This window comes from Tympanuchus pallidicinctus, unplaced genomic scaffold, assembly GCF_026119805.1.
Source record: "Tympanuchus pallidicinctus isolate F22 unplaced genomic scaffold, pur_lepc_1.0 scaffold28, whole genome shotgun sequence".
NCBI classification, from domain to species: Eukaryota; Metazoa; Chordata; class Aves; order Galliformes; family Phasianidae; genus Tympanuchus; species Tympanuchus pallidicinctus.
The window spans coordinates 1,695,897-1,723,300 of NW_026294745.1; the positions used below are offsets into that span (position 1 = coordinate 1,695,897).

At 46.2% G+C, this 27,404-nt stretch overlaps 1 protein-coding gene across 1 annotated transcript in view; it reads right to left on the reverse strand.

Annotated features, from left to right (window-relative positions):
- Positions 1–18: 18 nt before the first annotated feature.
- The window catches only part of SETD1B (SET domain containing 1B, histone lysine methyltransferase), a 46,193-nt gene continuing 18,807 nt past the window's right edge, over positions 19–27,404 (reverse strand). Inside the window, exons 7-18 of the mRNA XM_052691324.1 lie at positions 19,375–20,154; positions 15,235–15,405; positions 14,049–14,136; positions 12,563–12,780; positions 12,190–12,316; positions 11,272–11,736; positions 8,101–9,657; positions 7,039–7,205; positions 6,636–6,767; positions 5,779–5,898; positions 5,303–5,440; positions 19–4,574 (exon numbers count right to left, since the gene is read on the reverse strand). Of these exons, the coding sequence (XP_052547284.1) occupies positions 4,401–4,574; positions 5,303–5,440; positions 5,779–5,898; positions 6,636–6,767; positions 7,039–7,205; positions 8,101–9,657; positions 11,272–11,736; positions 12,190–12,316; positions 12,563–12,780; positions 14,049–14,136; positions 15,235–15,405; positions 19,375–20,154 (4,137 nt within the window). The 3' untranslated portion in view covers positions 19–4,400. The remainder of the gene's footprint in view (positions 4,575–5,302; positions 5,441–5,778; positions 5,899–6,635; positions 6,768–7,038; positions 7,206–8,100; positions 9,658–11,271; positions 11,737–12,189; positions 12,317–12,562; positions 12,781–14,048; positions 14,137–15,234; positions 15,406–19,374; positions 20,155–27,404) is intronic.

The window sequence follows — 27,404 nt, forward strand, 5'->3', positions numbered from 1 at the left end:
TTCTGTAAGAAAAGTCAGTATATTTATGGTTTGCTTTATAAAAGTTACTATAATACAATGGTACATAGTATTCAATTCACAAAAATATGAACAAATATATACAGCATGACACATCCACAACAAAAACACTTTCTTCAAAACAAGATACATACTGGTGACGGATTCTATATGCACAAAACATCCCTAAATTTATAAATTTGCTTAAAAAAAGAAAAAGCAGAAACCCTAAATCTTCAAAGCAGAGATTTTTTTTTTTTTTTTAAGGAACTTAAAAAAATAATAATTCATTTATTGCAAACCATTTTACCTGCCCCCTTTTAAAGGAAGCCCTTTATTTTCACACCGTGAAATAAAACAACCTGCCACGGAACCGGAGCGCTGCAGGGAGCAACTCCCCGTCCTCACCGCCTGCCCCTGTGCGTCCGTCACAACGTGTTTCTTTTCACTCAAACAAATACTACAGTGGCAATTAAGGAGGAAACTCATAAAAACAAATATTAAAATGAAAAAAAAAAAAAATAAATCCAGTTGCAAACTCGCTTAAATACATTGCAGGATGTCTATTAGACTGTACACATTTCCTCGCTTGAAATAAATAGATTTTGCACATTAGGTTTCAGACTGGGGGGAGGGGCAAGGAAGAAGCCTCGACTTGGCAAATTTTTGTCTTCAGTTTCTTAATGCTGCTAATTCCATCTATTTATTCAACAACAAAAAAAAAAGCCAAAAACAAAACCCCCGTATTTGTACAGAATTTACATTATACAAAGCTTGACACAAGCTGTAAATGCCACCAGCTCCTTTGCTATCCTCAGTCCTTCTTCCTCCCCATCTCCTTGCCATGAAACAGAGCTGGGATCTGTTTAAAAAGAACTCCAAATTACAATAGTCACTTTTAATAAATTATTTACATGCTCTTGAAGTACAAAGAAATCAGCAAAAAAATTTCAACATGTTTCTACAAGAAACAGTGTTTGAAGAGAAGATTCTTGTTTGCCTATGTACAGAAGATGCTTTTTTTTCTAATAGACTTCAAAATCCTTTTTTTTTCCTTAAATTTTTATTTTATACAGAAATGCACTGAAATGATCCCTGAAAAAAGTCACAAAAACCGGAACTGAAATTACTGCATACTTTGTTGGAGTTTAAAAATGTTTGTCTGTAGAAATAAGCTGCTCTATACAATACAAATATCTGCAAGATGAGCCCCATCCCCTCCTGCCTCCACAGCCACTGCTTGGGACCCCTGTGGGACCCACAGTGCTGCGAGTGCTGCACGGCCACGGCAGCCCCAGGCGGCACAGCGGGGCCCTGCGTGCACCCTGCCTGAGCGAGCCCTGCACGCTCCATCAAGACTGCAGTGAGATGAGGTTCTGCAGGGAGCACAGCCAACACCCCTCTCTATTTTGGTTTAGGGTTTGATTTAAGCAGGGAAAAAAAAGAGGGACAGCGAACAGAATGACTTCAATAAATGGTGAGCAGCATCCCGGGCAGGGTTCTGCTCAGCCCTCGCCAACATTTCCACGCCCGTGATGATGGTGAATGCTGGGTCTGGCCCAGGGGCTGCACCACCAGCACTCTGCCCCTCCAGTGTCCTCCTCCCACCCCAGCCCTGTGGAGCACGAGGCAAAGCGCCTGGGGTCAGAAAACATCTCTATGGGCTGCCTTCTCCACCTGCATCTGCAGTTCCTCAGCCCTGCTGGGAACCATCACCAGAACCCATCGGGGACGGGGCGGCTTTCAGAGGAGCTGCAGGGGCAGGAAGGAAAGAGAAGGCTCAGGGTTGGCTTATCCAGCTGCGATCCTACAGAGCAATGGGTCACAGGCAGTTCCAGAAGCACCCAAGCGACTTTGGTGCTGAAGGCCTTTGGCATCCAAATCCCTTTGGTGCTCCTCCCAACGCCCGGAAGGAACCCAAGCTGCAGGCCTTGCCTCAGGAGACCAGGGTCTGTCCCTGCACACACAGCAGCCTGTGCCCCATTCCAAGCACACGGACAGGCTGGGGAACACAGAGCTGCTGTCGGGCTCCTCGGGGCTGAGCACACGTGGGACTTTTCCCCCACAGAGCCATGTTAGCATCCAGGTTTGGTGGACTTGAGAGGAAGGAGGCTGAGAACAAGGGCAGGGCTTCATTCCGAAACAACATCTGTGCGTTCCCAATGCTTTGCAAGCAAGAGACCCAGCTGTAGCAATGCCAACTGAAGCATCAACATGATAGGAGCCTCATTTAAAGAAAAGGGACAGAGTAGCTGGCTTAATCCCCAAAAGCTCCTGCCACAGGAGCTCAATGCACTGCCTATGCTCAATGAGACACTGCCCACAGGTTCTGGCCACAACTACCCAGTTGCTGGACAGACTCAGTGAGAGAAGGGGAAACCCTCAAGACCATAGGAAACAACAAAACTGAACAACAGCACAGATGAGACTACAGGCTGCCCAACCTCAGGGCCGGTTCCCTTCCCTCAGGCAGCAGTGCAGGCACAGCGGGGCTCTTGCAGGCCCTCTGTCTAAAGCAGGAACTCCAGCACAGAGGCCTAACCTACACCAAGCCCCCAGCCGTGGGACAGGCATGGCAGTTCCCAGCAAGGGTGGCAACACTTTCCAGGAAACTCTTTAGTAAGGTTGTACCCTCTGATCATGGGGAGCTGTGGTTCGACAGCAATTGTCACTAATTTGAAAAGGAACGAGAATACAGCTGTGCTTTTGCTCTACGGGGAGGAGATTTTAGTTATGCAGATGACGTTTGCATTTTATAATTACATTGCAATTTCCCTGTAAGTCAATTACAAAGGCTTAGTACAAACTACCTCTACATTTGAAGCAGAAGAGACTCAATGCAGGCTGAAATAACTGATCCTGCCCATACCCAAACAGTCGTGCAACACTCCTAGATCACACCCCCAGAAACATTAATTCCATGTTTTGGCTCATTTTTAAAATGGAACCTCTTGAAGTGCAAACTTCACCTCAGTACATCTACAAGGACAAAACAGATCGAAAAACCACTCCAAAACATGCCTTTGGAGCTCAGAGCAGCACTCATTGCCATGCTGCAGATGGGGGAGGACAGGGTGCAGCCCGTGCTCAGGGGCATTGCCCACCACGTCTGTGCTTACTGCAGGATGGGACCACCCAGGGCAAGTTACTGAGTAACTGGGGGAGGTCTGGCCTGCTCCTATCACAGCAGGAATCTCCCCATTCAAGGCCAGGGCAGACAGGCCCTGTAAAGCACTGGCAAGGCTGGGAGAATCGAGGAAAATCCACATGAGTAACACATCAGACTGTTTCCCATCAACAGGAATAAAATCTTATCATGAACATGAGGTGCAGTGTACCCTTCAAAGGAAGGTAAGATTTCTATGGAATATCTGAGGCTTATTTCCTACTTACTTTCAGCTCCAGAGGTTTTTTGGACACTAGACAGACAAACCAATATATGAGAGATCCTGAAAGGTCACGCGTTGCGCCACAATTCTGGGACTAAACAACTGACTCTGTTAGCAATGATTGCAGTACCCACTCTCCCTTGTCTGGGTGCTGAGGCTTTGATCCCCCAATATACCAGCATGGCGGGCGACCATCAGCGATGGCCCAAGGCAAAGCCCAGGCCATGGCTGCCCTGATGTCCACAGGGTGGCTGGCGTTGGGGACTTGTTCAGGCTCACCCCTGATGGAAAGGCAGGACAGGTCACCTATAGTCTCACTGCAGACATCTCTGTACACACACACACACACACACACCCATTCACACACCCTCAAGCCTCTGGCTTCCTCTGTAACATTAACCTGACATTTATTTACAGCTTAATCTGAGAAATCTGTGCAATTTCAGCCAATCAAGCTCCCAACAAACCCTACATGGCATTTTCAGTCTCTGCTTCACATTTAAACGTTGAATGCCTTTTTCAACCAACAAAACTGATGAGGAAAAGGTAGCAGCATTTATGAAAAGATGAAGGTTTATAACAATTAAAAAAAAAAAAAAAAAGGTACCATTATCCCATTATGGAGCATTAATGTAGGGACTGAACAGACAGAAGCTAGTGTTTGGATAGACCACACCACAGAACAGCAGTCACCTTTCTGCGTGCGTGTTGGATCTGAAAAGGAAAGAGCACCTGAAACATGAACAGTCCTCGTTAGCATGTGCGCTTTTTGCTTTCATCCGTGATCCTGGCGAAACTTGCTTGGTTTTCTTCTTCTCTTTTTTCCTTTTTTTTTTTTTAAATACATTTTTTTTTTCTTTTTAATTTTTTTTCTTCCTTTTTTTTTTTTTTCTTTTTTTTTTTTTTTTTTTTTTTTTTTTCCTTTTTTTTTTTTTTTTTGGCAAAGTGCAACCACACCTGGTTACCACAGTTTTGACATGGCCAAAGGTGCAAGTGTGACGAGAAACCTCGAGTTCAGTTTAGGGTTCCCCTGCAGTTCTCAGAGCCACATAAACATGGGATTTTTACATCCTCAATGGGAAACTTGTAGTCGTAAGTAATTTCCTCATTCACATTGATGTGCTGTTTTGAGTAGATGACGATCTTCTTTTGAGACTCCACCGTGATCACTTTAGCATAACAATTTGGCTGCAGGGTGATAGAACAGGTAATGATTTAGGTTCCTGATGCCACGACTTCCCAGCCTCCACACAATTATTCTAACATAGAGCAGGGTCGTGGCTTTCCCAGCCAGCCTCAGCCATGTTCCCAGAGCCTGGGAGCCTTGGAGGCATGAAGCCAGAAACCAGAGCATCCTTAATGGTGCTCCTCCAAAACAGGCACTGTGGTCATCTGCAGTGCACAGGAGCCCACACAATGTTCTACCAAGTTTGTCATGGACTAACCGTAGCTCAGCTAATGCTCAGTAACATGGTTGGACATCCAGAAGTCTCTGAGTGACAACTGCAGCACAAAACACAGGGGAAAGCAGTTTCTCCACCTACCAGGACAAGACTGCTTTTCCCATGTGGGCACTAGAATGAGATCATTCCCACAGCAGAACAGCTGCTAAAATTGTTTGAAGGAAATACTTATTAGATGTGGTTGAACAGTATTCCACAATATGGTCAGGAGGATTCTGACTGCACTCTGTCTCACTGCATATTTAATTTCTCAGCTCCTTCAAATCTCTTCCTTACACAGTTTTAGACATTTAGACCCAGCTTTGATCTGCTGCAGCTCCTTAACTTAATCCTAACCCTTGCTACTTCTCAGTGTGTTCCTGATCAGCGAGGAACAGTGAGGACTCAGTAGGTTTATCTGTATGTCAGAGTACAATTATATGAGGCGGGAAAAAACAATACACCAATACTTACATTGCAGCTGTGATTAATAAACCTGGCAAAGTTTCCACACTTTGTAGCATCGATGATTGTGTCATGGTCAACTCTGAACATGTAACTGCTCCCAATGCCTTCATCCTCGTATCGCTTTTCACGCATGTCAGCAATGACCTACAGAAAACCCACGCGTGGCATTAGAACACAAAGCAGGAATGATCTGGGAGCAAAGACCTACACAAGGCTCACCTCAGCTGTGCTTGTGCTGCTCAAGACACATGATGCCAAATATCCAGAAGTTCAGAATAGGCTTCTGGAAGGCTTACTCCCTAAGGATGTGATCACTTTATTTCCATGGGGTGTTGAAAATCCAGCCTGTTCTTTTAAACCACATGCCAGTCTGCCTAGATCACACAGCTAATGACCTACAGCAGGGACACCAGCCCAGCCATCAGACTCAGTCACTTCATTCAGCTGGGTTTTGATCAGATTTCACTCATGTGTCAGCTTACCTGCCTGATGTTCTGACCCACGTACTCAATCACCATCTCATCAGCTGCAATGGGCTCCATGGCAAAAAGGCCCCAGTCGTGAATGTGGCTCTTGCAGAATTTTAGCTTTTTCTTCCGGAACTGCATGAAGAAAACACCCCAGAAACCCTGAATTAGTCCCAACATGGAAAGAGAAAACATGGAAAGAGAAAGGCTGGCCCTAGCCACAAGTAGTGCTTCAAGCCAATCCAAATTCCTTCCAATTTCTTTCAGCGACAGGAGGACAGTACAGGGGACACAGGAGGTCCCACAGAGACACAGGACTTGGGTCTGTACCAATGACCACATGCAGCTTTGGAGAACAGACCGCTTGGGGTCTCAGTTCTGCACAGCCTTGATGATTCTGCCTTGGCCTTAATATGCTCATGCACTTATTTACAGCCATTTACCAAGCAGATCACACCTCTGCTCCTCACAAGGGAGCACAATGGACTAGAGTGCCCTGTTTTCCCAGTGTTTCTATTTTTAGGTGAATTAGACCACAGAGATCTTTAAGTTCGGTTAAATGGAAGCACAGAAGAGCTTTGTACCACAGAGAGGCTCTGTGTTGGGTGATCCACTGAGAGCAGCTCTTCTACTCACCAGAGCTGTTATGACAGCAGGGCTGCAGAATTCAACTCCCCAGCTGAGCACCTCCGACCCAGCCTGTACAGAGACTTCTACCAGAAGGCAAAGCAACAGTTCCATTCTGGGCCCCTTTCACGCCTGGGGCACACACAGAGGCGCCCAGCACTGAGATCCCTGTCTGTTTTGCCCTGGTCTCGGCCTGCTGCTCCCAGCCAGCCTCTGCCCATTGCAGCCTGCCCACAGGGACCTACCTTGAGCTGGTTGAACTTGAGCAGGTCGCTGTCACAGCTACCAGTGAAGGAGGAGAGGAGCCTGCGCTGCTCTGACCGCCGCTCGGAGCCAGCCCGCGTGGAAGCGTGAGGTTGGGCAGGGATGCTCATCCCCTGAGGACAAACGCATCTTCAGAGCTGACCCAACAGACAAAGCGCCCTGCAACCCCACCCATGTGCGGTCTCTTGTGCCATATCATCACAGAAACATGGCCCTCTGAAACATCCTACTTTGAACAGCAGCACTACCCAAATGGCCAGCTCAACACAGGCACAGCAACAGCATCATCTCCCTCCCTGCCAAAAGGTGGGCTGCAGCGGGCACAAGGCCACACAGAGTCAAATCTCACTCACACCTGGTGATCAGCAGAAGACATGCCCTCACCTGCGTGTCAGCTGGAGGCTCCTCTGCAAAAGCTCGGCTATTATTGAGGTATTTGAGTTTGTCCTTCTTATCGATTTTGTAATAGCCTTCGCTTCGTGCACAGCCCGTGACGTGCTCCCGCATCCCATCGTCCCGCTTCTTTTTCTTGGGGGTGGAAAAGCTGGTAGGTGGAAAGAAGTTAAGGAGCAAAGCAGCTGCCAGGTGCTATCAGACAAAAAACCTCCTGTGGTTACACGGAGCTAGCAGCTGCAGCTTGGAAAATGGGGAATGCTGTTGGGAGAGGCTGCAAGAAACAATTTTATTTTAAAAAAATTCCTCAAGCCCATATGCCTACAGGAAAACCCAGTTCTTTCCTTAGCTGCATGCTTCGGGAAATTAAGAAAAAAGTGTTTTAAACATAAAAACATTTAACTGCCAAGAAAAACCTTTTTGGAAAAAGATTTCCCTGCAGCACCAACCGTGAACACAGACAGCAGCTGCCCACCCATCTGGCTGCACCCTTTTCTTGGAGTTTTGAAAGAACACTTTTGTTTCCCCTCCAGAAGTCACCCCAAGCTCTGAAGACACGAGGCTGAGCTCAGTACAGCAATCTCACCCCCCTGCCTTGGGTAAGGTGCAATGGATCAGCCATAGGCACTCAGCCCAGAAGGCTGGGAGACACTGCCCTCACAGGCTTCAGTAAATCTGCTCCCTCGAGGAGTTAGGGGATCAGATATTTTAATTCCAGAAATCCTTAGCAATACATGGGGCAGTGCAGTTTGTCTTGTCTAACATACAAAGTAGCTTCCCAGAAATCTCCCCAGAAGAGATACATACAGATTTCCCTTCAGTCCTAGCTGGAAAATGCAGCACAACAGCCACTTCTGCAATATTTCTGTATTACAGCTTCAGGGAATAAAAGTCTAAAATTCTCTGCTGGAATAAGTAATTGCTATTCTAATAAGTAAAGGCTTCTTCTGCCCATTATTTTTGCAAAAATACCCATACATTACCCATGATTTTTGCAAAAAATGATCATCTTGCAAGTGTTGTGTAATGCAGAGCACCAGTGAGAAAGGATATAAGGATGGAATACCCACAGTGTGTCATTGAGCCAGTCCATACCATTGTCCTGCTGCAGGAGGCGGTCATACGTGATACACATGAATTTGATATCTTCCTCATCTATGCCTCCATTCCAAATATCATACAAAATGGTCATCTCCTCAAACTCGGAGCGTGGTCTGAACTGAGGCTGAGGTGGGGAGTACTCTGGGGAAGGAATCACTGGGAGGTGCTCGGGTGACTTCTTCTGCCTTCGCCACTGTCTTTTAGGCTTCACGTGAGCTTCTTCTTCCTTGAAATCTTCATTCCACTGGTTCTCCAATTCCTTAAATGGCAGTTTCTCTGCAACTGTCTCAGCTGCTATTTTCTCGTGGAAGCTGTCATTCCTGAAATCTAGGGTGACGGCTTCAGGGTCCTTCAGTCCATAGAAAGCATCGGGGTGTGCACTCAGTAGCTCTTTGCTCATAGCACTTTCCACCAAAGCCACAGGGACAGGGGGTGGCTCGATGGCTTTGCCCGAGTACATATCCAATGAGAGGACAGAAGGTGGGGACCGCCTTGGCCGACCCGGCCTCCTTTTGGGAAGAACAGAAGGTGGTGGTGGTGGAGGAAGAATAGATGCACCAATGGGTGCTTCTGGCGAGAGCAAAACAGATTTTACTTCCGCCTTGCACTCTTCGATGGGCATTCTTCCATCTCCAGGCATGCATGGCAGGGCTGCGATGGGTATTGGCTCGTTAGGTGGCAAGCCCATGTCTGTGCGGAAATCTGCTTGCGTGGGGCTGGCAAAGGGGATAGGAGAAGGAACGCTGTTCATGCTGATAGTAAGGGAAGCACCAAGAGGCTCTTTAAAAGGTTTCTCTTCTAGGTCATCCTCTGACTGTTTCTTGCCAGACAGAAGGCAAGGAATGGTAGCACCAGCCTCTGGGAAAGTAGGCGTGAAATTGAAATCTCTCCCAGGAGTCCGAGGAATGCCGCTGTTAATGCCAGGAGACTGGGATGGGTAGGAAAAGGGGCTCCCTGGGACTTGAGGGGAACTGAGGGTCAAGCTGCTTCCTGTAAGGGGAGCATCACTTCCTGGCGTGGCTGGAACAGTGTCTGTGCTCTGCGACTTTGCAAGGGGGTGTGAAGACTTGGCCAAAATGTCCCGCCCAGGAGTCCTAGGAATCTCCTCTTCTATGGACGTTTTGGTCACCATTAATTGTTCAGGGAATTTTTCTGGAGGGACTACAGATTCCTCTTTACCAGGAGTCGATGGTAAGGGAAGTGTGGAGGATGGCACCTTGTGGGCTGGGAGCAAAAGAATATCAGTCTCTGAATGGACCACTGCTTCCCGTCCAGGTGTGCGAGGCAACCTGTCCTCCTCCTCCACTGCAGAGGGCAGCTTTGTCTTAACATGCGTTTCTAAGCAGCTGTCATCAGACTTCCTAAAGAAGCTGCTTTTGTTGGGCAGAGGTTCTCCAAAGACTGCCACTGGAGTCGAGAGACAGACTGTGCCAGCCTCATCTTGTGATTCAGGCTTTGGGCATTCTTGTACCTCCGGCTCCAGCATGACGATGGGTTCAGGCTCTTCCACTAGGGAAAAAAAAAAATTAAAGAATCACAAGTGTTGCTTCCACTTGGTTACACACCACTTGCCAGTAAAGGCAGATTAAAGATGCTGCAGTTACAGAGCAGTTCAGTTCCACTGGGAAGCTTTAAAAGCACCAGTGCTTTACATTTTGGAGACAGAGTATGGAGTAATTAGACACTACCACAGACATCCCTAATCGACCATTAAAAAAACACACTATTAATTTGAGAATTAGCTACTACACAGCCCAGAATGAAGGCTTTCTGCTTTCAAACCCCCTGACCACCTTTTTGCAGACATAAAAAGCATTAGTGAACTGCAGGGCAAAGGCTGTGGAGGACATGTGTCAGAGCCCCAAGCAATCAGCTTTTCTGATTGGGCACGTAAACTAATTGTAGGGCTAAGAAGTACCCTCAGCTCTCCAAGGGTAGAAACAAGGAAGGGAAAAGCATAACACCCCTAAACAACACATGAAGGAAATAGAAAGCCCTTGTAATGAATGAGGAGTCACTCAGATGGTATCAGTGAGGCAATTTATATGCTGCTCTCTCTCTGCAGCAGGCTCATTTGTCTGGAGTTTATTTACCTCCTTAGATCCAGGGCCAAAATGAATCAACAGTGAATCATCTTAGGCAGCTCAAAATAGCATTTTCAAGTGGGAAAGCAAAAGGAAGGGGAAACGCCTGGAGAAGTGGAGGGGAACTGTTGTCCATCTGTGCTGAATGAACCAGAGAATCACAGGAGAAGGGTCAGACCTGCGTCACTCCTGTATGACCAGGCTGGGCAAGCACAATAAGAATGCTGCAGTTTGAGCTTGTGCCTGATTTAACATCTAGCCTTTATGTCTTTCGGGTTTTATAACAGCCAAGGAGTGATATCCTGGGCAGAGACCTGATTTCCAGCTCTGCAGGTGACAAAATACTGCCCAGTTCCCAGATCTACAGCCCTCAGACACCCAACCTGCTTGAGGCTCACTACACTAGATACACACTCCCTGCTGGCTCCCTCCTTCCTGCTGCAGAACTTGCCAAGCTTTTTGCATTCTACTCCTATTCTAGTCTTCATGGGCTATACACAACTATGTACTGAATCAAGACAAATTTGTTCTCCCAGCAAATCAGGGGGTATCGTTCACTTAAAAGAACTAAGTTTAAAATGATAAAAATAAGTACCATGAATCAGATACAATTCTAAAACTCTACTCACCTGCCACATACAGTTTAACAGTCACATACTTCTTTGGTATTAAAGCCAAGAACAGTCAGTAATGACTCATTAGGCACAGATACATGTTTCGTTTTAGCATCCACGGCTTTACTAACTTTAGCTTCAGCCATCACACCTTCCAGTCACCTCTGGATGATAACAACCACTCAGTTCCTGCAGGACACTAACTAAATTGGTCCAGGACAAGATTCTGGATACAAAACCCACCATTATCTGTCCAAGCAAAAAGCTCTGTGCTGAACTTTACTAGGAAGAAAAGATACAGATAATCCCTAGCCTAGAGCCAAGCAGAAAGAAAGAACAACGGAAACAAAATCATACATATTGGATGCTGCAAAAATACTGTATTTGGAAAAACAAGAAGTGCCAAACCAAAAGGAAGACTATACCTGGTCTGCAGATGGGAGACAGTGCAAGTTTTGGCTCCTGGTCTCTTTCCATAACCAACTGTTTGAGTGTTTCAGCAGCAATAGATTCCTCTGGGACTTGATCACATTCACTTTCCTCTGCTTTGACTTCTTCCATCCCTTCATCCTTTTCTACCAAAGCTGGCTCTGAGAGTCCCAAGCCCGTTGCATCCATGTAGTCCACAGGATATAGCTCCAAAATGGTCTCCCTCTTATCATCGAGAAGCTCATGACTCGCAGGTTCATGCTCCGTCTCAGCAACCATGGCTTCTCTGTCTTGATCTTCAGCCACCTCTTCTTCCTCCTCCTCCTCTTCTTCATCTTCATCCTCCTCCTCCTCATCATCATCTTCATCTGAGTCAGAACTTGATTCAAATTCAGAGGAGTCCTCACTTTCATCTGATGATTCAACTTCAGCCTTGGAAGATGAGGGACTCGCTACATCTTCTACAAGAAGAGGAGGTTACCATTAGTTCTGCTTTCTGACTTCAGTAAACAATCAGGCTGTACTACAGGAACAAATATTGTTTCCACACTTGTAATGACATCAACAGCAACAGGTGGATTTGAAGGAATCAAAGTCTCAAAATCTCACAGTTTATTTTTGGAGGGATTATCAAACCAAGTATTTGGATGCTAACAGCAATCACCATACAGCAGGCAGCTCCATAAGCAGTAGAGCTAGCACTGCCTGGCCCCCTGCCCACACCATTCTCTTGGCAGACTGTCTCTTAAATACATTTGTACTGAGACTATGTATATCTGCATAAATTACCTTGCACAGAACTGCCTTTCAGTCAAAGGGGTGCACAAATAAACACTGGCTTACGAATAGAGTGCAAAAGGGAGATCCCAAATGACCTGAAAGACAAACTTGCTGCTTTCCTTGGAACTGCTTACCCTCTTCAGAGTCCTGCTCTTCCTCTTTGTCACTTGTTTCAACACCTGTCTCTTCATAATCCTCTTCATCTTCATCATCCTCATCGTCATCTTCATCTTCCTCATCATCTTCATCCTCCTCTTCCTCCTTCACAAGAAAGCATTGTGAGAAATTAACAGTGTCTGACCCGCTGACCTGGCTGTCACTACAGTAATTACCAGTGACTCTCAGAGATGCTGATCAGAGAACCTGAGGGGTTCTCTCATATAGAGATTATTTTAGGAGAGACCCTATGACAAGCACTCATCTTCTAGAGAAAATAACGTTGAGATTTGGAATTACTAAGACCCCTTTTAATGACAGACAGCATTCTGCAATCACAAACCAACACACCTTGCCAGGTGCTGCTTTCACCAAGCCTCCTTCTTCCTCCTGCTCCTCTTCTTTCTCTGAGGAAGACTCTTCCTCTTTCCCTGATGTCTCATCTCCCTCTTCCCCCTCGCTGTCGAGCTCCAGTGGCCTTGCTGGTCGCCGCCTCAGCCCCACTGCTTCTGCATCCTTCTTTGACAGGTCGGATGTGGTATCGGAAGCATCTCTGTCCCTCTCCAACTCTGGTGAGCAAAACCAAGGAAACTGACATCAAATATTTTGCAACAGACTTACAGACAACATTGTGAAAGCTTTTGCTTTGGGAGGATCAAAGTTGGGGCAATGTGTCCATGTGGTGTGAGTCCCCAAGCTCACAGGCACTTACTAATTTCACAGTGCAAGTGAGGGTGAGACTGGGTGCAAAGTGTTGAAAGTCCCAAGGAAGGCGTTATGCAGGAAGTCAAAGCTGACAACCCTAGGTGGAACAGCTAAGAGACATGGCACCATGAGATCATGATAGGAAAGCCAAAGAGGTTGTCTCATCCCACAGTCTTGGACACTGCTTGGAGAACAGTAATACAAAACTGTACCATCCTTAAGAAAAATGTATTTTTGAGACAGGAATATCAGAATAGAATACAGAAGAGGCTGAATCGAGAAACATAAGAATATACTGCACCAGTGGAGTCAAGCTTCCTCATGAATCAGAAGGAAGGGACAATGCATGATTCATGTCAGGAAACTCCCTGTATGCTTCCCTAAACAGACACACTGAGGGGTACTAATGCTTTAACAACTCAGGGTTTGCTTTACTTCTTGAAGAACTGATGGATTTGTGGGTCTAGTTATGGAAAGTTTAGTTAACCTTGGTTCTTATGACTTAATTCCTCTCTCTTTTCAGTTTAAAAAAAAAACAAAAAAAACAAAAAGCAAAACCTTTGTTTCTATGCTTTAACTTTAAAATCAATTACTAGTCTGAATCAAGTTTATAGTACAACTATTTTAAATCCACTTTTTAATGCAAAATAAAGACGTGAGGCTTTGAACACCCTTATCTCCATTCTTCCATGTTTCCAGGGGGGGAAAAAAGTTAATATTTGAAAACAGATTCTTCCAGCAAATAAATTTAAAAACTGCGCAGGGCAAACTGTCCCTTACTTGCTTTCTCCCTCAACATACACAGTGATTTGCAAGCACGCCTCTAGAATACAGTCCATGAACTAACCTGAGCTCCCTCTACTGGGTGACCAGCTCTGCATCACCAAATCTACTAAAGGACATGAGTGTTTGTAACATGCAGGTCTTAAATTTCCCACCAGTGACTGTAAGATAACTGAAACCATAGGAGACACCTCCCAGCTGATGAGAGTTTTGCAAGAGGCAGGGCTTCGGCTCAAATCCTTTACTCTGTGTCTAACTGTAAGTGAGCACACTGCTGTGAAGTTTAAAAGAATTCAGCTTGCATGTGGCTTGCATCTGCTCGGGTTTGAAACAAATGTGCTGTGCAAACCTTCATCTTCATCGTCAACAGAAGTAGAAGGCCGGATTCTCTTCTGATCTCCTGCTGAGGCAGCTTCTGGTGGCTCCTTTCTTTTCACCTGAACAAAAGACAAAATTTGCATTTCTAAAAGAGTTTAGAAACAGCAGAAATCAACTTCTTAAACTGCTACTGCTTCACTTTGCTACTGTGACTTACACCCAGAAATCAAGGGCCACTTTCCCAGCTCTTGATCCTTTTATTTTCTTGCAAACAGCATTTTACTGTGAATGAAATTCCACCCCTTCATTTTAAATCAAAACACTTTCCATGTCAGCATGGTGCATGTCATCATCAGGTACTTTGAATCTGACAGATTTAGCTTGTGACAAATGCATCGGTCTGAGTTGCAGCAGAACAGAAAAGGAGTCTGAGCCTACAGTATCTTAAAGAACCTTGAAACAAGTTTTATTTTAAATCAAGACTTCTGAATCTCTAGTCCCAAATCTTTACATGCTTTCCCTTTGTATTCAAAACTTCAGTTTCAAGGAAATCCTCTCTAACACCACTTATTTTTTGCTTAAACTACTAAAGAAAAAAAAAACTTTCATTTTTTATGCTTCTACTTCTTGGCAGAAGGCACAAATAATCTTTAAAATTAATGACCCCATAGTTGTAAGTCTGATCCCATAAACTCACATGAGGTAGAAAACATTTTAAATCAAATTTCAGGTGTGACTCAGCTGCCAAACTGTAAGACATTATACAGGCAACTTATGCAAAAGAGCCAAGCCTCAAAATCCAGGAATCTAGTGGTGCTACAGGCCTATTATGAATGGTAAATCCAGCTCTGAATAAACTGCTTACAGAGTTCTAAGCAAAGAAATAACTGTGTAAAGTGCTACTAGCATAAGCATATTTTTACAACCGTGCTGAAACTCTGCCTCAGCTGACATGGGCGCATGCTCCATTCACCTTAGAGAGCAGAAATCCTTTACCAATAGTTCACACAAGTGGTAGATGAAAGGCTACGGCTGGGTAAGAGCATCCTTGTTTTTTCACTGGTGGGTTAGAAGGGATACTGAAGGAAGGAATCTTACTAGGGAACAGTGTGCAGCTAACAGCCTGTGGGGCTTTGGGGCACAGACCTAGCTAGGTTTGTTCTCCTACTGCACCTTTAGGGAATGTTAGTGTAATGAAGACAGATCTCTGTTTTTACCTTGAAGGATGGCAACCGGATGGCCCCTCGTAACCCAATGCCCAAGCCAATTCCCTCGTATCCCAGGCCTTCGCCTTTGTTCCAGTTCTCCAAGAGGCAAGATGTGATTCGATCCTTTGGCTTTGGTTTCTCCTCCAGCTCTCCTCCAGACTTCACTGGTGTGAGAGATGCCTGCAACAGAAGGGGAGAAAAAAAAAAGAAAAAAAAAAGACCTTTAAGAGAGGAGAAGTTTCCTAGGGAGAATGTGAACTCCAAAGCAATTCAGATAGCTGTGTTTCACGAAATACCCGTCCCTAGGTTAGGCATCAGTTTCTGTGAAGGCATCTGGACATGCACCACATGACCACAACACCTGAAAGGGAGAAAGTGCAGAAGCTCTTGTTGACAGTAAGACCTTCCCATCTACGAGAAGCCTCCCCTTTACATTTTAACAAGTTATTTGCTCTGCACAGGCACTAAAACTGCTGAAGACAAACCTGAGGGGACTCTCAGAGGAGTAGTTTGGCACGGACACCAAGAGATCTTGCATTTAGAGCCATCAAGTAGCAAAGCAGACCGACATCACTGCATGCCTGTCCTGAGCAAAGGACACTGGAGGTAATGTTCACTTGCATCAGTCAGTGGTGCAACATCAGCTAAAAGTCATTTTCACTTACAGACACTAACAGAGCTAATTTGCTAGATTGTAATCACTGAAAAGGAAGTGTAAGCTCAACTCTCCTGCTAATAAAGGACAGTACTAATGGGAATATCAAGCAGAGAACTCAGACAGCAGCCCTCCTCACCCAGGGATGGTTGGTTATTCCTGGCACTGTGCTTAATGCATCTTGCTCAGCCACCCAAGCAGCACTAGACTTGGAAAGTGTTTTCCAGGCAAAGACCACGGTACGTGCTGCCTTCTCAGCAACATGCTCCTTACAGTGTTCACCCCACACGTTTTCCATCATGCCTGACCTAGGACACTAGCTTTACCTTCGGGTTTTCCCCACTCTACACCCATAGCAATATGTTTTTGGCAATCAGCAGCAGCCATGTTAATATAGCAGCCAGAAAAGGGAGAAACAAAAGCTGAGGCATTGGAGTGATAAGTATGCTGTGTTTCCATGCAGTGCTGAATCACAGAATTGCTCAGGTTGGAAAAGACCTTAAAGATCATCGAGTCCAACCGCAACCTAACCAAACTACCCTAACTCTAACAACCCTCTGGTAAATCATGTCCCTGAGCACTGCATCCAAACAGTTTAAACACACCCAGGGATGGTGACAACCACCACCCTGGGGAGCCTAATCCAGTGCTTAACAACCCTTTCTTTAAAGTTTTTCCTGATATTCAACCTAAACTTCCCTTGGTGCAACTTAAGGCCATTTCCCCTTGTTCCATCACCTGTCACCAGTGAGAAGAAACTAACCCCGCTCTTGCTGTAAGCACCTTTCAGTTATTGGAAGAGAGCAATAAGGTCTCCCCTCAGCCTCCTTTTCCCCAGCCTAAACAGCCCCAGAAAGTTCAGAAGCAGTCAGAAACGCTCCATAGATAATTTCTGACTGAACACTGTTGGAAAAAAGAAAAAAGAAAAAGCCCAAAAATAAAACCATGAGGCTTCTGGAAGCCTTTGTACAGAGGGACACGTTGACTGCAGGAACCAGCACATGGAGGAGCTCAAACACAGTCACAGTGAGCTTCCATCTCCACTGTGAAGGAAGAGGAGGCTGCTGCAGCTGATGGTCCAATGACACGAGGTATTAAAAGATCTTTCTCCCTACAAACCTGCCTCGTACATTTCTAGAGAGAAAGATGAAAACAAGCACATATGTTGACTTATTTATACTTCTAAACCTCTGAAAAATAATAGTTTATTTCACTGCTATTAATCAGAAAGGAAAAATTATATCAGGAGCTCCTATTAAAACCACTAGGTTTTAATAGGGACAAAGGGCATGTTTTGGGGAGACACTTGTGTGCTGATGACCTTTCAGCTCTAAGAGTGCCTGGAGGCATTGGTCTGTTCTAGAAAAATCAGTGATGCCAATGTGTGGAGCCCCAGCCTGCCAGTGTCCCCAAGGAGTCCTTGGACAGGAACCTACCAGCAACAGGAAGGTGCCACTTAGCTGAATATTCCTAGTTTGTTCTCTTTGGCAAACACAGACAGCTAATGGCTGGGCCTAGCAGAAACAAGGCTCAGACCTGGGTGGTTTCCCCATGTGCAACATGACACACAGCCTGGCAGAAGCTTCTCCGGACACTGCCCTGAAGCAGCAATGGCTCCTGGACAAAAAACACAAGTTTTTCCACGTGTTCCATCAGATTGCTCACCTTCAGCACAACCTGTGCTGTGCCAAGGCGCTGTGGAACAGACAGCTTCCCTTACCAATGTGGTCTGCAAATTCCAGGTGAGAGAGAAACATTCTAAACCCAACCCCAGCACAGTACATACAGGAGCCCGAGCACCGCTGCACACCTGCCTCAACTTGCTTCTCCTTCTTCACTGCAGAGCCTGGTTTAAAACAATTTCTTGGGTACTTCAGCTGCTGCTTTTGAGATCCCTTCCTCTTGCTCTCCTGGAAGCTCAGGGACTGACTCTAGCAGCACTAGCACGTACCTGCTGATGAAGGCAGCAGTTCTGTGCATTAGCCAGGAGCAGAGGACCAGGCTCCTCACTGCCCAACAGCCAGCTCTAAGCAGATCACACTGTCAGGAAGCAGCTGCTCTGCAGCAGCAATATCAACCTCTGCATAAACCAAGGAGCAATCTTAGGCATGAGAGTTAACATGCAACCAGCTTACAGAGCCTGTTGTGAGGGCATTGCTCTGGAAACTGGTACCTGAAACAAAAAGGGCAGCTGTGGCTGGTGGTGTTGCCTTATTTATTTATTTTTATATTTTTATATATTTTTTAAACAACTCATTGTAATAGTCACTGTGAAGATTGCATGAATCTTTCTGTAGGAATTGCTTTTTTGGGTAGAGCTCATTTCACTGTGTATTAAATCATAGAGCAGTTTGCTTGCTGAGGAATGCTCGAAATTGGCTGAAAAAGGATCAGACAATTCATGCAAAGCTGTCCCCTTAACTAATCCTCATGTATTTGGCCAATGTTCAGCTTTTGCATTAATTGCTGCCATATACAAGCACTGGGGAGGAGGGAGGAGTGCGGAACTGGGAATGTTCCTGGACTTTGTTGTACAAAGTGGGCACAGAGAGCTCTGGTTCCGTGTTTTCAAGTACTCCTGATTTTTAGAGCAGAATACAAAATACACACAACCCAGAGTTCAGCTTCCTCTTCAATGAAAGAAGCCTTCACCAGTTTGTATCCCAATCTTGGGGTCATTCCCTCCTGCAAACTCCTTCCTGGAAGCAGCCACCAGTGGCCTGGACTACAAAAAAAAAAATTCCACATTTCTCCAATTTTAGGCCCTGGGACTTTAGCAAAGGGTGAAAAGAGAGAGGAGAAGCAAGGGTAAAAAACTGAACTTTAGGAGTTTAATAGCAATGCTGCTTAACATTGAAGGCTCTGTCTGAAGGAGCAGCTGTGCCTGCCCCACTACTGATGCTCAGTGGAGTTCAGATTTGGCAAGGCAAGTCTGCAGAGATGCATCAGTGGCTGCAGTGATGCTCAGACATCACCTAGCTCATGGACTGGGGTGGTAGCAATGCCTCTCTAAGTGAGGATGTTACAGCCCCTCAGATTGTCTGGAAAAACAGAGGGTTTGCTCGTTGTCCCATTCGGATCATGCCCCAGAGTGGGAGGGGAACAAGGTTCCTTCATCTAAGACCATATTTGTTCTCATGGAAAAGCAGCACGAAATGCACATAGCAACACCACAAAACTGAACCAGGTTTAACACCTGGGTGCTAACTTGTCCCAAGGCTGAAATCTGCTGCTCCTGACCCACCTCACACGGAGACCAGGGAGGCAGATGCAGGACATATCTGCTTCCCATTTACTTTCAGCACCCAACCAACAGGGTTTCTCACAGCAAAACTATTCTGTGGTTCTATTTTTTTGCTTCAGTTCTAGGTATCATAACATTTAAGGGTTTTTTTTGTTGTTTTTGCTTCGTTTCTTAATTCAGATCCAGATCCCTTCTTACCCAAGACTGGCCACAAGCACTGTGACCCAGCACACACAACACAGAAGCCTACCTTTGCCAGCCGTTCCTTCTTGTCCCACCAGTCATCAAATGCCCGAAATGCAACCACTTCAACCATTTTCCGGTTCAGGTCCCTTTTCATGATAGCCTTCAGTTCCTTCACGATGACCAGGAGGACTCCATCCACAGTGGCTTTGTGGGGATCTTCCTTCTTGGGCTCATAACCCGGCGGTGGAACCGAGGGGTCAAACTTGGGCAGTGGCGGCCACTGCTGCCCACGACCAAGAGCTGCTCCCATAGAGAACGGGCGGTAGGGCGGCAGATTCACAAACTGCATCCTGCCTGCCATGAAAGGCGGATACTGGTATGTGTTCTGTGCCTGCATCATCCGACTGAGCATCTGAGTTTGCATCTGGAAGGACATGGGCATGCCACCCCAGTGGTTGCCCAAGACACTGATCATATCCACCTGCATGACTGGGAACATGCCGGGATGGAAGGGAGGAAGCGGAGGCAAGATGTGAGGTGGAGGGACCCCAGGGGGAGCAGGGAGTGGTGGAGGGGGCACGGTGACAGCAGGGTGTGTGGGAGGAGGCGGAGGAGGCAGCGGCGGAGGCATCGGAAAACCCGGCTGTGGAGGTGGTGGTGGAGGAGGAGGAAGAGGAGGGAATCCAGGCGGCGGTGGCAGAGGAGGGATGGATGGGGCCATGACGGCTGCGTTGCTGACTGAGGAGTTGACCACAATGGTTTTGGCACACTCTGCACTGGTGATGGGCGCGGAGTTCATCTCATCGTCGGAGATTTCCATGTCCTCCCCTGAAGAATGCTGACTCTGAAATGAAAGAGCGGAAAGGTAAGGAGCACATTCCTTTCACGATAAATACCACAGCTCTGGCTGCTTCTAATAAACCCAAGTTTGACACAGGTTTTAATTGGGATCTGAGGAAAGCAAACAGCACTCTGAAAAAGATGAGGCCCACCAAGCAGCTGGTTCCAACTGAAGCTTTTCTATCCCATGTCAGACTTCAGGAAGCAGGGGTAGAAGCTTTATCAAAGATCACCAGCTCGGGGCAGCCTGTTCTAATAGCTGGCAACCCTGCCCATGGCAGGGAGGTTGAAACCAGATGACTTTTGAGGTCCTTTTCAACCTAGGCCATTCTATGATTCAACCAACCCAAAATCTCAGCTTCTGTGCAAGAGAAGGATTTGCTCCCATGCTTGGCAAAATACACACAACCCAAACGCCTTTCACTGCACACTGCATTATTTCCCATTTGCATCTAATACTGACAGATGCATTATGCCACAGGTTTCATTCTTTAGTTTTTACCACAGAGTTTCCATGTTTTTAAGTTATTATCTCTGGCTCATTGATCGTCAACTCTTAACCTCTTACTGTAGGAAGACAACAGCAGACATGGCTGCTGCTGCTGTTAGAAGTTGTCTCTAGTGGGCCAAAGAAATTCACATTGAAAAACAGAATCTGAATTTGCTTCAATTACCTTTAAATTTCACAGTCTTAAACACTGCAATTCAAAGACACAGCATACGTCATATTTCTAAGCAAAAAGAGTACTGGCCACATGCAGATACTGAGTTATATAAAATGCAAAAACAGTAATGATGTGCCACCTCCACTGTCAAAAGGAAATAAACTGGAGACCCCTCCAGCCAGCCCCAGCACAAATTCTCACTCCTGCATGCACACCCTACAGGTTCTCAGATCCTGCTGGTGCCTCCAGCACTAACAGACCACAGAGATGGCTGTGAGTACCCCTCAGGTACTGTAAAACAAGTCCTGCTATGCAATACCAGTCACTATTGGAAGAGGCATCTTCCACATCAAGAGTTATCTTCTGTGAGACACAAATGGGGCTGGCATTTTACTAGTGGGATGTCAAAAACAAGAGAGGGTCCCAAGTTACCCTCTCCAAAACTATTTACCCCATTCTTCCTTCTTTCCCTGACAAAAATGGCAAAACCAGCACTAGGGTGACAGCAAACACCACCATATGTTTTCAGGGCTGAAAGGCAGAAGCTCTCATCATGACTCTCTTGCTCAAGCTCCCAACAAGCACAACTAGCCAGCCTCCTCTGAACAACGCATCAAGCACTTCCTTCCCTTTAACAGCTTCGCACAAAGGAGCCAAACAGTTTGTGCCTTGTCATTTAAACAGAAAGTATCCATCCCACATCCCACTCCCGAAGCCAGCCAAGGAAATGAGACCAACCACAAGCCAGTGGCCTACTTAAGTGTCTCTGCACCTCAGTTCTGGCAGGAGCTTTTGGAATTTGTTGGCTGTCTTCAGCCAAACTTGACAGAAGATCCCCAAGATGCTTATTTCTCCCATGCTGTGGGCCAGCAGTTACCTGTTGTCTACTCTCCTGACCTGAAATAAAGGTGAAATGGAATGGAGATCTTTCTTTGTCAAACATTGGAGAAACTGCACAGGGGAACTTTGCTGGCAGTTCTCTTCCCAAAGCTGCTGTGATTTCAATTTTTACCTAGGAATCTTGCCCGGGAATAAGGGAACAAAAGCACAGGCAGCTGAGTTGATGACTGCTGTGAACTGTATGGAGCTGAGCCACCACAACCATCCCAACCAAATCAAATGCTTCACATTTTTATCAAAGGTCATCCCTGCTACAGCAGCTACCACCAGAGAGCAGGCTGAGCACAGTGCTTGCCACAGCAGCTTTGCAAATCCTCCTGTCCTAGCACCTCCCCTCACCCAGGCTTCCTTACATTCTGCTGCCGCAGCACGAGCCCAGCAGGACACACACACTGCACAGGACACACGCTGCACGATCACCCCAAAAAAGCCAACTGCAATCTCAGCTCTCTGAAGATGTCTAATCTCGGGGCTCTACAAGGACCGTTTATCCCTGCAGAGTGGTTCACAGCATGAATGGGCACTGAGGTTTGCACCCTGCATCCCTTCCCCAGCTTCTCAGTTCCACAATCACCTCCCACACTGTGGATGCCGGGGAATGAAAGGACAGTTGCAGCTAATGCAGCTCTAGTGAAAGGAACAAAGGAAGAGCAAACAAGATGATTGTGGCAGCTTTAAAGTTTCCTGTCAAACAGATCACATTTTTCACCAAACAAACATGTAAAAGGTTGTTAAAAGCATTGGTTCCAATTGCAAAAACTGGATCATACTAAAAGTCAGTGCTGAACGGGAAGCCAGAAGCATTCAGCCTACCACAGACAGACAAAAGCAACTTCAAGTTTGCATTCATCTCATCCAGGGGGGTATGCAGGAAAGTCCCTGTGAAGTCTCTGTGGAGCTCCAGCACCAGGCAGCACCACGGGGAAGACGTGTTCCCAGCCTCAGCCCCTCACTGATCCCCAGTCTTCCTGCAGGGTCCATCCCCCCATGCACACCCTGAGCAGCTGATATTGAAACCAGAGCTGACAGGCCTGGCCTGCTGAGCTGCTAATCAGCCTCCTTCATTCTCCTTCATTCATACATGCTTCATACATGCACTTGAGCTGAGCTTAGAGCTGCTAAACCAACAACTAGCATTTCTGGAAGACAATTTTAAGTTCTTTGTTCATATGAGTCTGCAGGAAGCAACAACAGATTCCCTGCTTCCTGCAGTATGGAGCTCACAACTCACCTGCACAGTGAACAACTTTGTGCTCCAGTTTTATCCCAAGCAAAATGGAAAGATTTAACAGCAGGGAGAAAAAGACCAAAATGGTGGGGGAAAAAAAAAAGGAAATACACAAGGTTAGCAAAGAGGTCAAACCAAAAGAAGATCTTCTATGGGGAAGTCTTTAAAGAAAGTTAAGAAGAATTAATATTTAAAGCAGATGAACAGGAAAGTTGTATCTAAGGGGAAAAAGCATAGGCACCAACTGAGAGAGGAAGATACAGGCACAGAAAGAAATCAATGGGAGACACAGAAAGACCTTTTGTGACACGAATTTCTTTTCATTCATCTGTCTGAGGTTGAATTTGCTGTGGCTGCTACCAAATATCTCTCAAGGTAAGGCTGAAAAGCAGCTGTGCTGTTCTCCCAAAGAAACTGCCTTCTGGATTTCCTCTTTGCTTTCACAGGGGAGAAAAATGAGCTGATATGTGACATACGTACTGCTGTGAGGACATCAGTTCTATCACTGTCAAAAAACTGTGTCAATCAGTCCCGGAGTTCACCTGCACATTTCTGAGGGCACAATGCCTCCAGAAACCCTCCCTTCAGCCCACTGAGAGGAAAGCCATTTCCCTCTCAATTAATTCATGCTGCCATCTTCACTTTGCATTAATTAAATTAAAAGTTAGCCATACAGGTATTTAATTATATGCATGACACATTTTTCCAAAGGTTTTTTAATGATGCAAATTTGTTGGGAGAGACTCACGTCAGCGTAACTGCTTACAAAGGATCTCCCTTATTGTCCAACACACTAACTGCCACCTTTAGTCCTGGCACAGTGTGGTTCACCTCAGGTAGAGCCTCTTGAATTAAGCAAAAGAAATATCCTGAGATCTCCCTTCTGACCAATCTGAATAGTGACAGGATAGAGAGCTACTGAATGCAGGGTATCAGTCTTAGAGCTAATACCCAGCATTTAGCAAGCAAATATTCATACCTGCAGCAAAAAGAAACTACTTCCTAATATTTGCATGCAGAACTGGCAGCTCCAGGTGTGCAGAGGCTGTTCTCTCCCTGGCCCAGAGGAGCACTGACACTGCGGCAGCGGCTGGGAGCTTCAGCGTGAATACCGTTCGGTGCCTTTCCTATGGGCAGAGGAACTGTGCATGCTTTCATTTCCTTTTAAAAAGAATTCAGAATGCATTTTGAATATTGTCAGCTCACAGTTGATTTCATTTAAACACTTTGATTGGTACCAAGTTACCTTTATTTTTGGTAGGTAACCTCTACCATTGACCACAGCTACCCTGATACAGCCTGGCCGAGCTTTGGTGCATCAAAATAATGAAATGCAAGATCAATGGCATCAGCATGATGCAAGGTCATTAGCTTTAATGAAGTGATGCATCCCATGCTGGCAAGACGAAGCAAACCTGTAAGCCTGTAGCAACCTCCACTCACAGAAACCAAATGGGAAAATCACTCCTTAAAGCCTAAAACTTCATAGGTTGCATGACTGAATACTGACAATCTTTCCCACTTGAAATGTTAAGCATCAGCTTTTCAGTACAGCTAGCAGTAAAATCAGAAGCAGTTCTTACAGAAAAAAGTTTTCTTAACCCTACTGACTGTCAAACAGTCCTCACTTGGTTTTGGACCAAGTCCATGGAGGGATCTAAAAACACTCACACATGAGCAAGCCTCACTCTTACCCTAACAAAAAGTGGAGAAAGAAAAACCCTCCAGAAGTGAGGGAGAGGCAGGGAAGTGACACCTGAACAGGGTCATGCAGTGAGTGCTGACAGAGCTGAGAACAGCCTCTGGGTCCCTCCTGCGCTGAGCCCATGGTGTGCTCCTCATCACGCAAGGGAGCAGCTGCAGCCAGCATGCTGCAATCCCTGAGTGAGAGCAGCCCTGCTGTGTAACAGCTCAGTCCTTCTGCCTCCTGCGGAAAACATTAGAGAGAACGGATGCTTCAGACCTGTTGCTTGCATTTCTTAAAAAAGGGATGTCTGAGGATGTAAAGCTGTGACACCTGCAGCTTCTCCTTCAGAGGCACGATTCAATGAAATGCTCCTTTTGTTTTTTGTTTTTTGTTTTTTACAACTCAGTCCAGAGAATCCCACCTTGCAAACACCTCTCGCAGACCAAAACTCACCCAGCAGAGCACAGTGAGGGCTTCAGTGAGCACTGCTTTGCTCACTGATCATCTGCTTTTCACCAGAGCAGGGCTCAAAGGTCCCACACATCCCTGGCACACCCTTAGGAGCACAGTGCAGCCCTCAGGCAAGCTGACATGGCAGCAGCCCTGTGCTGAGCACTCACACCTCTGGGTGTCAGGCGTGAACAAGTCAGACTCAGCACTATATTTACAATAAATATTTCTTATGTTGATAACTATAATCACACACTTCTCTCTACGAGAACGTGCATGAGGGTGGCTCCAAGCAGGAGGGCAGAGCCAAGTGTGGCCTGTGCTCCCTGCCAGCTTTCCCTCCTGCTCAGGTAACCATGCCATCACCAGTGCCCACAGTAGCAGCTCTGCCACGCAGCCTGCATTGATGCCATAGATGCCTGCTGCCTCCTCCTGGGCTGGTTTGCCACATCCTTCATCTTCTCTTGGGCAGCAAAAGGAGCATCCATCCTCCTGCTGCTGCCTGAGCATGCGACTGCCATCATGCCAGCTCTTAATTGGGACGGAGATAGCATCCAGGTAGTGTATTTGCACTATAATGAAGTGCTCAGGATATTAAAAGATTAAACCATTACAGCTGAATGATTGTAAATACTTCAGCAACATGCATTTCTATCTTGACAGTGGAAAAGCAAGATATCTATGTAGTATACATTTATACAGCACTTGGCAAATCTGACTCTTGGGCAAAGGCAGCAAATGCAGCAGAACACAGATTAGTGTGACACAGACTCGACACTGTGCCTTGCAGCCATTTTGGTGCAAAAAAAAGGCACCAAAACAGCTGCAGTGGAGCAAGGATTTTTTTGCCAGAGGTGGAAAGTTATTGGATGTTTTGGTTTCTTTATTATTGATTGAAAAATTCTGATTACTTGAAAAAAAGAATTCAAACTCCAAGAGATTAGAACACCCTACCTGACCACACAGGCACTCACTTGGCTCAGCTGTTTTAGTCTGGTACTTATGGCAGGGTTTCCTTGGCACACACCAACCTCTTCACACCTCCAAGGCTGCTCAATGGGTAAAACAAATGACAAAAATACTCAAGCCCTCATGGTTAAAAAAAACAGCACTGTAAACACCAGCCTAATTTATGCCAGAGTTTTTCTTCCAGTGCCAGGAGGAAATTTCAAGTCAGTGTCTAAAATCACAGAAGGAGAATTCCCCTGAAGTTCCTGCTAGTTCCCGAACACAGGGCAGGGGTAAGGAAATGCCTCACAGCCCCCATGTGAATCTGCACAGCCAGGTCTCCTGCAAACTCTTGGCCGATGGCTTGAACGTGAGATGGGGCTCAGCATTTCCAGACACCTCTCCAGCCTTTTCCTTGTATCCAGTCTAAATCTCCCCTCCTTTAGTCTGAAATCTTCATTTCCCAAATCAAAGCCCAAAGATGAAGAGCATGAAGTGGTGTTGCACCAAGAAGCAAAATACAGCAGAGCACAGAAGCATCAATTAAACATGAGGGGTTCAGGCCAGTTGTAACATGATTGGAAATGGAAGCTCCAGTGTCCACGTGAAGTAATGCATGGGTTCTTCCGTCCAAGATAAAATCCTGGAGGAAGAAGTTCAGCAGCCTCTAGGCACCTCCCTGAGGCTGGAAACTCCTTTTATTTAGCAAAGGACTCGTGGAAATACAAAACTGCGTGAAGAGGACAGATGGGAAGCAGACGCAGCACGATTAGTGCTCTGTGGTAACAAGATCTGCACCGATCCAGAAGGCAGATGACTTGAGAAATGCAATTCCAAGGGAATGAGACTCAACCAGCATCCCCAGAACTTTCGGCAATCCATCCTCCTGGCACCTCACTTCAGTTCTCAATGAGACTTTTAGGAGCCCACAGTAGAAGCTTTCCAGGATGGCAATCCTCAGAGCCGTAAACTAACAGAGCTGCCTGACTTGTCTTAGCAAAAAGCTGGATGAGCTGCAGTGATCTCTTTCTCCCTTTGGAAAGGGAAAGGAAGCTCTGTGATGTGCTGTGGTTGTGCCTTGTCCGTACCCACTGATTAAGGGATATTCAGAAAAGCCAGACAAACTGTCCTTGAGCTTCCAGCATGTACCAGAATGTCGAAGGTATCTGCAGGGACAGTTCAAACTGAAGCAAGAGCAAAGGCCAACAACATCCTTTGGGTCCATGTTCACCAACAGTGAGACCCACGAGCCTCCAGACCCCTGAAATACAACCACACAACCAGACAGGCCCTAAAGCATAGGCAAGGAGATGTGCCAAGGGGTGCCAGCCCCGTCCCAAAATCTGGTGTGTGCCAGACTGACCCATCTCTTTCTG